The 12,428-nt window shown below is 48.5% G+C and overlaps 1 protein-coding gene across 5 annotated transcripts in view; it reads left to right on the top strand.

Annotated features, from left to right (window-relative positions):
- Positions 1-12,428, top strand: part of LOC144224506 (uncharacterized) — a 96,461-nt gene that overhangs the window by 73,358 nt on the left and 10,675 nt on the right. For 4 of the 5 annotated variants that reach the window (XR_013333068.1, XM_077755507.1, XM_077755505.1 and 1 more), the window contains one exon: positions 3,632-4,066. Coding sequence is in view for 3 of the 5 variants with exons in the window: in XM_077755507.1 (XP_077611633.1) it covers positions 3,632-3,657 (26 nt within the window). In the remaining 2 variants the exon portion in view is untranslated. Of the gene's footprint in view, positions 1-3,631; positions 4,067-12,428 lie in introns of those variants that run through there. The other variant, XR_013333069.1, reaches the window with a different exon arrangement.

The raw sequence follows: 12,428 nt of genomic DNA on the forward strand, positions 1-12,428 counted from the left end.
AAGGCACTTCTTACCTCATATCTTAAGATATTTCTCTGAGATTTGCTCATCTTGTTTTCTTGGCCTGGGCTACCCTCTCACCCTTTATCGTCTGGCAAACCCCTTTTTATTACTCAGAGAATGTTTAAGCAGTCCCTCCCCACAAAGCTTCCCTGACCCTTGATGCTCTCAGTAGAAATATCAGCTCCTCTAATTCTGCTGGAGAGTGAGCTATGAATGAGAATGACATAAAGCAGGTGCTGTTCCCTCTCTGCTCCCAGTACAGTGCTCTGGAACACCCTTGACCAGTTCATAGAGCACTCTGTGTTGTGCGGTCCCCTGTGGTGTGAGCCCTTTGCCTTCGTCCTCACTTTCCGAATCCCTAAGCACTCTCACTGGACCTGGCTTTCAAGCTGTGAGGGTCAGTGAGTGTCTGAGTGCTGGCTGCAAGCTTCCATCTGGTAAGATATTCATCTCTCTTCTTTGGGATACCTCGTACAGGGCCCCACATGCAGCAGGTACCCTAAGAACATTTGAGGAATGAAAGAAAGAAAGTGAATTACAGACGCTTTGCCACTGAAGATGCTAAGGTGCCAAGAGTCTTAGCAACTTTTCTAAGCTAGTGTGTGGGCTTAAAGATGAGTTTCTCGGATCTTACTTTGGGATGCCAGCTTGACAAATTTTCAAACAATGTGACATTAGAAGGCCCATCTCCAAGAGAGGTGCCACGAGATACCTTGTAAGAGAGGCTGACCTTTAATGAGCCCTTTGGTGGGAAGCCAGTTACAAAACCAGCTTGGATGGGACCCAAGAGCCACAGGGTGATGGCTAGTTCTGCTCAAGAGTAAATAATGAGATCAGCCCCAGTGGTATCACTTGTATTTGGAAAGAAATGTTTCACTTATGATTGTCTGCTTGTGGCACCAGAAAATAGTTTGATGATCATTGGACAAATGATGCATTTCTGCCCTGGGCCCAGGCTTGTTACCCGGGGGCAGTGCCTCTGGCTCTGGCTGTCCCTCCTCCGGAGTATGCTCCAGTGATGCAGGGACTTTCAGCCCCTGGCACACACATGTGTCTCTAGTTACCAATCTAGATGCTTATGGGGCATCATTTCTGTTTAAAAAAAATTTTTTTTTAATGTTTTATTTATTTTTGAGAGACAGAGAGACAGCGTGAGCAGGAGAGAGACAGAAAGAGATGGAGACACAGAATCCAAAGACAGGCTCCAAGCTCTGAGCTGGCTATCATCACAGAGCTCGACGTGGGGCTCGAACCCACAAACCGTGAGATCATGACCTGAGCTGAAGTCAGACACTTAACCGACTGAGCCACCCAGGCGCCCCTTTTCTGGGTATTTATTCTCCCAGATTTGATCCTGAAGACTGATTTCCTCTGGTCTGACTGTACTAGGCCCTGGCACTGTTCCCTGATTGATCAGAAAGAGGGGGAGCTCTCTTCCGGCTGCATAGCCCAGCTCCCAACATAAAGCCCAGTTCATCATAGGTTACAGCTGAATGGGAATGCCAAGGCTGCACGGCTAGATGGAGAAAGGGTTGCCCCTATAGTCATCCAGCCAGAAGCCTGTGTAGGACCCTGGACCCATAATGGAAGAGGTGGCCAGGACTGCCGGGCCGTTCCCCAAGACATCAGGAGCTTGTGGGGTTCCCTTTGCAGTGTTTCTCTCTCTCACTGTGTCCGGAAGTCACTGCAGGGCCTCCTGCCCATTCCACCTCTCCAAGCTGTTACCTGCATGCCATTTTTCTGCAGACCCGGGAGATGCAAACAAGCCATTGTTGGAATTTCCTGATGAGCCTTGGAGCAGAGGCCTCAGCCCCTTGTGCCAAAGCTCCTTGTGTGAGGAAGAAGGGGGCCCGCCTTACCCAATCCCACCCACCTGAGACTCTGGCTGAGTCCTGATACTGTAGTCTCTTCTCTTTCCAGGGGAGCATCCTCCCTCTCCGTGGAGGCTGTGCCTTCTGCCCCTCCTGGCTCTTCCCATCTCTTAGCTCCTGTTCTTCTTCTTCTTTTTTTTTTAATTTTTAATGTTTTTATTTATTTCTAGGAGAGAGAGAGAGAGACAGAGTGAGCAGGGAGGGTCAGAGAGAGAGGGAGTCATAGACTCTGAAACAGGCTCCAGGCTCTGGCCTGGCAGTCAGCACAGAGCCCGACGCGGGGCTCGAACCCACGAACCGTGAGATCATGACCTAAGCGAAAGTCGGACGCTTAACCGACTAAGCCACCCAGGCGCCCCTTAGCTCCTGTTCTTCTAAGCCTCTCATGCCCTGCCCCATGCTGACCCACCCCACCTTCTTGGGCATATTGAATTCACTGAATAAAGCCTCATGGATGCCCAGGGGCCTGGTGCAGATAAGACAGGGATTGTCGCTAGCCTCAAGGAGCCCATACTCTGCTGGGATGAGCAGATGCTAACAGCAAATTGTGCACCTGGACTGTGGAGTACAGAGGAAGGAGCTGTTCACAGTGACCTGCTAGGGCTGGAGAGGCCTCTGTGGAGAGGGCACTACTGAGCAGGGCCTTAGCAATGGAGTAGGAGTTCTCTGGGTGGTTGAAGCAGGAGACAGCCCTGCTGGTGGAGAGGACAGAGTGCACAAGTGTAAAATAGCATGGCGTGTTCAGGGAGCCACAGCTGATTGATTGCCACACAAGAGAGATTCAAGACATGAGGCTGGAAAGCGTGACCAGGCTGCAGACTGAGCTGGGTGCTCCTTGTATCCAGAAGGCAACAGAAGACCACAGTGGGGGTACAGGGAGACTCTGCCCTTTCTTCTTCTTCTTTTTAAATAGCTTTATTATTATAATTATTGTATAAAAACTTTATTAAGTTATATATATTATATATATAAACTGAACATACTTCAAGTATACAGTATGGTGAGTTTTAACACATGTCCACCTATAATACCATAACACAGTCAAAACAATGAGTGTATCCATCACTGCCAAGTTTCCTCATGTCCCTTTGTCATCCCGCCCTCCCANGCCACCCAGGTGCCCCTTTTTTTTTTATATATATATTTTTATTTTGTAATATTTTTATTTGTTCTTATCACTCAGCATAATTGTTTTGAGATTCATCCCTATATGTATATTAACAGTTAATTCCTGTTAATTAGTGTTCTGTTGCACGGATTATACAACAGTTTGACTCTCTATTTACCTATAGATGGACATTGGGTTGTTTCCACTTTCCGGCTACTACAAATTATGCTGTTATGGATATTTGTGTGTAAGTGTTTGTGTGAATATGTGCTTTTATTTCTCTTGGGTAAATCTCTAGGAATGAAATGGTCATGTCATATGACAGATGTATGTTTAACTTTTATTTTTTAATTTTTTTAATGTTTATTTTTGACAGAGAGAGACAGAGCATGAGTGGGGGAGGGTCAGAGAAGGAGGGAGACACTGAATCTGAAGCCAGCTCTAGGCTCCAAACTGATTGCACAGAGCCCTATGCGGGGCTCGAATCCACAGAACTGTGAGATCGTGACCTGAGCTGAAGTCGGAGCTCAACCAACTGAGCCACCCAGGCGCTCCATATTTAACTTTTAAAGAAATTGCCAAACTGTTTCATTTTGCAGTCCCCTGGTATTTTACATTCCCATACATGCCTTTTTCTGACTGCCTACAGACTGCAGGATGAACCTTCAGAACTGAGTCTCCTTTGGATTTGCCCAGCTAGTGACTACACTTGAAGCCCTGAGACATGCACTCCTTGGGACCAGGAAAGGTAAGGAGGGCATCCTGAAAATCCTTCCTGAAGATGATGTCAGAGGCTTGGCATCATGTCAAGAGGCTTGTTTGTCATCGACACTGTCCCAGAAGCTGGGGGAGCTGAGTATCACCTGAGGATAATGAACTAAGGACAACTCTAGCTTGAACTTGAGAAAATCCCTCTGGACCCAGAGAGGCTACAAATCCACTGGTTCCACAGAAATGGAATCCCACAGAAATGAATTTTTGTGTAAATAAATGATTTCAGCTTATGTTGGGCTGGATCCCCAGCCACTTGTGGGAGTGACTTTGGTCTCTGGGTCAGAGCCCTATTCTAGGGAGGTGGCATCCCAGCTACACTGTTCCAGGTGGAGCCATAGAACTGAGGGCTCCAGAGCTCTGGGGACCTCCCAAGTGAAGGTTGCTAATCTAGGTACATTCCCCTTAGGGACGAGCTGTGGAACAGCATCCAAGAGTAGAGAGGAAGACCAAGTGCGTGTCCTGGCCACTGTTGGGGCCTGGCATTTTTGGATGCTGATGTCTACAGGATGTGAGCCCTGCCAGAGTTTTGAGTGTGCTATTCATTCATTCACATTCATTAGTGCCTCTTTGGAAGCAGAGATGACTCAGGCAAGTTGGGGTCAGGTTATGAAATCTTCCAGTCTCTGCCAGGTCTTTGGATGGATTTTATGGAAGGGGCACAACATGGTGATTAGATCAGGCTTGTGTTTTAGAAAGGGACCCTGGCAGCCAGTGCAGAGGATGGATGTGAGTGTGGATAGACCTCGAGCAGGGAGGTCATTAGGAAAAGGTGAGGGAAGATCTGAGTAGGCAGTGGCAGTGGGAGGACAAGGAACTTGGGACAGATGTGTGGTTGAGAAAGAGAAGAGTCAGCACCGCATTGCAGCTGCTAGCTCTCTTCTCTTGTGACTTTAGTGACATTGCTGTCTCTCAGTTCTCACCAACCACTGACTGCATAAGTAAAAAATAGGTGGAGGGGTGTTTGGAAGTATAGCATGATGGCTGTTTGGCTCAGGAGTGAGCCAAGGCGTGCATCTCTCCACACATGCTTCCATCACCTTGTGCCTGAGCAGCCATCCTTCAGTGAGGTGACGATGGGGACTTCAGGTGTCCTCCTGGTCCAGCAGGATGTCACTGACTCATGTCTGACAGTTCTCAGCATGGACCGACTCCTGGGAAACAAGGACATTGCAGTCCCTTCTTGTCCTAGATTCCTAAAGCAGTGAGGGATTCCCTGGAACCAAAACTTTAAACCTCTAGGAAAGAAAGACCTCAGTTTCTCAGGAAGACCCCATCCTTGGGGGTAGGAGGGGAGGGGAAGAGAAGCCAGAGCCTGGTAGGGAGGTCAAAGGTCTCAGCTTGATATCTGTTAAGGAGTTGGGTCTCGGGGCGCCTGGGTGGCTCAGTCGGCTAGGTGGCTGACTTAGGCTCAGGTGATGATCTCGTGGGTCTGTGGGTTCAAACCCCATGTTAGACTCTGGGCTGTCTACACAGAGCCTGCTTCCGATTCTGTGTCTCCCTCTCTCTTTGCTCCTCCCCTGCTTGCTCTCTCTCCCTCTCTCTTAAAAATAATAAATGTTAGGGGCGCCTGGGTGGCTTAGTCGGTTAAGCGTCCGACTTTCGCTTAGGTCATGATCTCGCAGTTCGTGGGTTCGGGCCCCGCGTCGGGCTCTGTGCTGGCTGCCAGCTCGGAGCCTGGAGCCTGTTTCAGTCTGTGACTCCCTCTCTCTCTGACCCTCCCCTGCTCACGCTGTCTCTCTCTCTCTCTCTCCTAGAAAAATAATAATAATAATAATAATAAACGTTAAAAAAAAAGGAGTTGGGTCTCAGCTGTGATCACTGAGTGTTAATGTCATGTGATCTTTGTCTGGTTAAGCACAGTGAGTACAGCACTGTCCAGGGACATTTCTGGTTTTTTAAAATGTTTATTTATTTATTTTGAGAGAGAGAGTGTGTATGCAAGGGGGAGAGGGGCATAGGGAGAGAAAGAGAGAGAGAATACTAAGCAGGGCCCCATGCTATTAGCACAGAGCACGATATGGAGCTCAATCCCACAACTGTGAGATCATGGTCTGAGTCAAAATCAAAAGTCAGACGCTCAACTGACTGAGACACCCAAGTGCCCTACAGTTCTGTGGTTTTTTATCAGCCTGATGAAAGCTCTACCCACAGGAAACCTCAGAATGACCTTCACCATAACCAGAGTTCACCCCCAAAATAGTGTGCAGGGGCAGAGGGGGAAGGATGGAGGGGTTATGGGCACAGGCCAGTGGGATTTGCATGATGTGGAGGAAAGAGCACTGTCGACATGTAGGAAAAGCCTAGAGCCTGGGTTCTAGTCCCCTGTGCCACCTCCCCTGGGCAACCACTGGAGAGAATCACTTCACCTGTCTGAGCTGATCTGGACTCTGATCACATGGTCTGCAAGCTGGCATCTATGTCTGTGTTCCCTCATTTCCAGTCTGGGTCCCAAGAGGGTCGAGGTACCAGGTTTGAAAAGACAGATCATAGATGTTCCCTCCTGCTTCTGCTCAGACTACAACTTGTTGGCAGTTGATGCCAAGTGTTGAAAGTGAGTAAACTGCTATATTTCTAAATCTGGGGCCCAGATTTAGAGCATTAGCTCAAAGCCTAGGTTCAGGGTTTTGATTTGGTCATGAGGAACATGATTGTGTGGTCATTTGCTCCTGGCCTGGGGGTGCTCACAAACCTTTTGAATCACCTGGAACTTCAGTCGTAAGTGTTTCAGAGCTGGGAGAGCACCGAGTGGCTTCCCCTCAACCCTGTGCTGTGAGAGGAAACAGAAGCCCTGAGAAGGTGGAGGAGTAGCTGAGGCCAAGAGCAGCAGAAATGGCTCACATGGGTTCTGAGGGGCCCTGGGGGACCTTAGTGCTTGGTGTCTGGGATGCTGTACAGGAGGCACCCAGTGGTCACGGACTCGGAACAGCCTTGGCCCTGTTCCCTGCCCTGTGGCACCACCAGCAGGGCCCCCCCGCCCTCATCCATTGAACCATTTAGAGAAGAGAGCCTGCCTGGTCATGCCTAGTTGGTGAATGTGGCCTTCCTGTCCGCCAGGCTATTGCAGCAAGAACAGCAGCAGGAGTGAGGAAAGTGGTCCAGGTACAGACAATGGAGGAGAGGAGCCCAAGGGCGGGGAGGGGATGGCTGAGGCCCAGTGCTGGAAGATAAGGCTTATGATGAACTGGGTGGTACCTGACACACAGAGGAGGTGGCCCGGGTGTTATTATTCTCAGTCCAGGGCACTCACCTGAATTTGATGGTAAAAGCCAGAGCCATGCACTGAATGGTGGTGCCAGCCTGAGAAACCCTGGGAAGGAGGCCTGGTGATGAGGTGTTTGGCCCCAGGCCAGATGGTACAGGCTAGGCATCCCTGGACCCAGGGCATGGATTCCTGCCAGTGACTCAGAAACTTCGGTGCAGAGGGGCAACCTGTAACTCTCCACAGCTCTGCCAGGCGGCCTACCTGGGGCAACCGTCTCAGGTGAGTGGGAAGGAATGCAGAAGGACTGGGTAGGCCATGGTCTGAGGAGGGAGGCCGTGATCTTTGTGCTATATTTGTGCCACAAACACTCCCCCAGGCCTCCTAGTGCCACCTGGGAGTTGCAGATGTGGGGGGTACAGTTCAAGTGGCATGAGTCACCTCCACCTCCTTCTTCTGGGCTTTTGTCTTTATCCTCCATGCCCTGCCTTCTCAAGAGAGAAGAGATGCCCCTGGCTGCTTGCCGCATGAGTTATGGAAAGGGGGGAGCAGGCGGCCACACAGAGGTCCCTCAGCTCCCAGGCCTTCCAAGCACGGGATGGAGGGTGACCCGGGGCTCTAGTGTATCTGGATTGGAGGATGGTGGGGGAAATGAGCAGGCTGAATGAGCTTCTGACCCTGGCTTCTCCTCCAGAGTTAAACCTCAGATCCTTCAGATGTGGACACACACTACCCTTTACGTCTCCCCTCATGCCCTTGTATCCCCAGTAGGGCTCTTACTCCTGGCTCTTTGACCATCCTTTCCTCCCTCTGCCAAACCTTCCCTGCCCCCTGGCCCAGCTCAGTCCTCTACCTAACCTGCTGCACCAGTCATCACAGACGTCTGGCCTTTATCTGTTCCCTTCGGTACCAGTCTCAGGTAGGGCAGGAAGCTGATGGAGAAGGCATCCAGAGAAGGAGGGTAGGAGGGGAGCAAGACTCAGTCAGCTCATCTACAGCCAAGCAGGGGCCTGGAGTAGAGAGCTCCCCAGAAAGAAGGCCTGAGACGGTAGTCATCTCTCTGAAATCTGTACCAGCACGGGCGAGGAATGGGGATAGACGAACAGTGGGAGCCCCGGTCACAGGGCCAGGCTGCTAGGGGGTGCTTCCACGGGGGTACTATTTGGGGCTGTGGTCAGTGGAAGAGATAGCAAAATGGAGGAAAGGCAGAGACCTGGGTCTGAGCCTCTCTGGATGGTGGATGGTGAGGCAAAGGCTGAGGCCCTACCACATGCAGTCTCCCTGGAGACTTGGTAACAGGGGCCAGGCAGCGGAGTGGAGTGACAAGATCTGATCATGAGACACCAGAGAGCCCATTTTGGGTGCAGAAGCAGACCCCCTCCTCCCATAAGCTCTACTTTTTAAATGGGACAGCACCTCTTTCTGGCAGTTTTGGAATGGCGCTCACTGAAGGCAACCACAGGGCCTTTGGCACGGGCAGCTCCACCCTCCTTACTCCTACTTCTCATACCACAAGTGCATCTCTGCCTGCGAAGGGCCGCTGTGGGTAGCTGGAGGTATTCTCAGCAACAGTGGTCACAGTCTGGCCAGAGTCATTACCCAGCCAACCAGCCCACACAGATGAGGAACTCGTCATGCTGGGACAGCAGGCACCCACTCATTTTGAGCAAAATGGGGCTCCTGGCATAGCCCTGAGCCTGCCATCTGCCCCTGAAAAGGCCTCGTGGTATCCTGGGTTCTCCTAGCACTCCCGGAAAGCAGTGTCTGAACCTGAAGACCTGGCCAAGCACAGACCACATGCTACAGGATTGACTGGCAATAATACACATCAATTTAACATCATAAGGGAAGTTCAGATTAAGGCCACAAGGAGATACCACCACACACCTATCAGAATGGTCAAAAGAAAAAAAAATCAAGTCCTGGTCAAGATGCAAAGCAACTGGAACTCTCAGACATGGCTGGAGGGAAAGCAAAATGCTGCAGCCACTTTGGAAAACACTTTGGCATCTTCTTATAAAGTTAAGCATTCACTTATCATATGACCCAGAAATCCCAATCCTACATATTTCTCCAAGAGAAATGCACTTGCCCTTACACAAAAACCTATATACAACCATTTATAGTGACCTTATTCATAATTGCCCCAAACTGGAAATAACCCAAATGTCCTTCAACTGGCAAGTAGATAAACAAGCTGTGGAACATCCATACAGTGGAATGTTCCTTGGCAATAAAAAGGAAATCAAACTTTCAAATGTATGGTATGATATGAGAAAAATAGGGACCAATCCCAAGTGTGTTATGCTAAGTAAAAGAAGCCAGACTTGAAAGACTTTATGATGTTATTCCAGTTATATTTTGGAGAAAGCAAACCTACAAGGACAGGAAAGAGATCAGGCATTGCCAAGGGTGGAGGTGGGAGTGGGGGTGGAGAGGATCGACTACAAAGGAGCACCAGGGAACCTTTTGTGGTGATGGAAATGTTTCCTATGTTGGCTGTGGTAGTGATTACACCACCGTGCATCTATCAAAACTCCTAGAACTATATACTACAAAGGGTAGATTTTACTGTCTATAAATAATACTACATTCAACCTGACTTAAAACACATACACGCACACATTAATCACAGCCACTGTTTCTGAGCACCTACTAGGCCCTGTGCCAGGGGCTCTTGAGTGTTTTCTCATCCATCCACTCATTTGCTCGCTCATTCAGCAAGCATTTATTGATGCCTCCCCAAGGTGCACAATGTCTGGTTACTCCTCCCTAACGCCTTCCAGCCCTACGGCTCCCTAGGTTGTCGAGAGAAACTAGCAAGAAGATGTGGCCAGAGCCCAACCCTGGGGGCCTGCAGGTGAGCTTGAAGGTTCTCTGAGGATACATTTTCATGAGGAGAGGAATTCCTAGCTTTGTCACCGTCACAAGGGATTCTGCAACTCATAAAAGAGAGACCAAGGTGAGGAAACAATCACAAGGACCCAGGAAGGGCTTACTCTCTCTCTGAGGTGCTAGTCTTGCACCTGCTTGTCCAGGCCAGGCCCCTCACAGCTCTGAACATGGAGCCTGAGCCAGGACAGGGTGTTGGGGCTCCGGGCTCACTTAGGTACCCAGTTTCATTGCTGGGTGGCTGGTTGTCTGCTTGGGAGCGATCTGTGTCTGCCCAGCTCAGACAGGAGTAACCCTTGCTTCTCTGGTAGGAATCGGAATGTGGGAACCCCCTGGATAAACCCAGTGTGGGGGGCGTACAGTTACAGGAACACTGTACAGCAGCAGAAAGGAGCAAACCAGAGCTGCACACATCAACACGGGTCGATCTCAAAAATATCGTGTGGAGTGGAGAACAAATAAATGACAAGCTAGATGATATATGACATCATTGAAGTATTTAATAGTTGGACCCTTGTATTTATATATGCAGATTCTTCAAAAAGATCAAATTACAGTTAAAAATACTTTTTAATTTTTTTCAGTTTTATTGAGATGATTGACAAACACTACTATATAAATGTAAAGTATATGGCATGATGACATGATTTATAGCTATTGTGAAATGATTACCACAGTAAGTTTTGTTAACATCATCATCTCATATAGATACCCCCCAAAATTTTTTTTCTTTGTGATGAGAACTTTTACAATCAACTCTCTTAAAAACTTTCAAATATATCATATGGCAGCGTTAACTATAGACATCATGTACATTAAATATGTTTTAAAGACACAAAATACTACCATATATTATTATGATTATAAACTTAGAAATATAAAACATGAACAAGAAAGATAAATACTAGTTTCAGAACTGGATTAGATCTAGCCAAGGTGTTACAAAAAAACAACCAAAAAAACCAAATATGGCAAAAAGGCTAACAAATAGATTTAACGAATCTGAGATGCATGGCTTAAATCATAGGGCTGTGTTGCATATTGTTTTCTGTACTTTTGGTTGAAATAGTGCATAATTTTTTTTTAAAAAGCCAGAATGAATTTTGAAAACATTACTCTAAGTGAAATAAGCCAGACACAAAAGAATATAGGGAGGGGCAGAAAGGGGGACAGAGGATCCCAAGCAGGCTCTCCACTGGCAGCAGAGAGCTTGATATAGGGCTTGAACTCCTGAACCACGAGATCATGACCTGAGCTGAAGACAGACGCTTACCCAGCTGAGCCACTCAGGTGCCTCAATAAATAAACATTTTAAAAAAGCCAGAATAGGCAAATCTATAGAGACAAAAAATAGATTAGTGGTTGCCTAGGGCTGAGGAGGATGCCAGGAAAATGGGGGTCATGGGTAAGGAGTGCAGGGTTTCTTTTTGTGGTGATGAAATGTGATGATGAAATGTTCTAAAATTGATTGTGGTCATGAATGCACAACTCTGCGAATATACTAGAAGCCATTAAACTGAATGCTTTAAATGAATGAAGTTTATATCTCAATTAATCTGTTTTAAGAAACACAAAACAAAACAGGGGCGCCTCGGTTGCTCAGTCGGTTAAGTGTCCAANTTTTAAAAAATAATTTAAAAAAATAAAAACAAAACATAAAAAGCCAAAAGAAGGGAAAATCCTTTCTGTGTCAGCTACACTAATAGAAGCCAAGGTCTTTGTGGTCTGAACCTGACTCTGACATGAATTTCTAGGAGTCATCAGGAGCCTTAGAGCCTCCTCCCCCCTCCCCCCCCACCCTGTGACATGAGGAGAGAACCCTGTTCCCTGAGGCCATGAGGCCTGGCTCCCTGGGCTGGAGCTAGTGCCACATCCATGGGGCTCTAAGAAGGAAGCAGAGTCACAGCCTCTACAGAATGAGGTTAATGAGACTCTGTTTCAGACTCCAGGGGTTCTGAGTCTTAATTAATACTTGCGAGGCCCTCAGTGATTGTGAAATCAGAGGTTCTGTAAATCTATACGACAGTGGCCTTATTAGTGCCAGCACATTACTGAAGAGAAAGAAGCCAGCCTTCTTATCACTGACTTAGCTCCCTGGAAAGGCTGGGCCCCTAGTGTCCAGGCCAGGCTGAAGGTATCTCTCCTATCCCCTGTTGTCTTGCTTTCTAGGCCACGTCTGGGGCTTCAGGGCGTCCCCCTCCTTGCCCCGAGCACTGTGGCCAAGCTCCCAATGGATAAAGGCATTGTGGGTCTGAGGAGGGAAACCAGGCGGATTCCCCCATCGCACCCCACAGGTGATTTTCACTCCAGGCCGAAAGAAAGGTAGAGTGTTCCCTTTTTTATAAACCTCAGGACTTTGTTGAGAGCTCCTGGCACCTTCCCAGATAGCCATCCTTTCTGTATTACCCAGTCCCTGAGGGAAGGACTTGCTCTCCCTTCTGCCCATAGCAGCCTGGGGGCTTGGAACCGTCCCATTTTGCCTTAGCTTGGGTCTTTACTGCCTGATGGCTCCTTCCTGGTCCCTTCACACACCCTCCCCCAGGCTGTGTGGTACAGCCTCTTTCCTCCTTTGTCTTGGCAC

Source organism: Crocuta crocuta, unplaced genomic scaffold (assembly GCF_008692635.1).
Source record: "Crocuta crocuta isolate KB4526 unplaced genomic scaffold, BGI_CrCroc_1.0 scaffold152, whole genome shotgun sequence".
Lineage (NCBI taxonomy): Eukaryota > Metazoa > Chordata > Mammalia > Carnivora > Hyaenidae > Crocuta > Crocuta crocuta.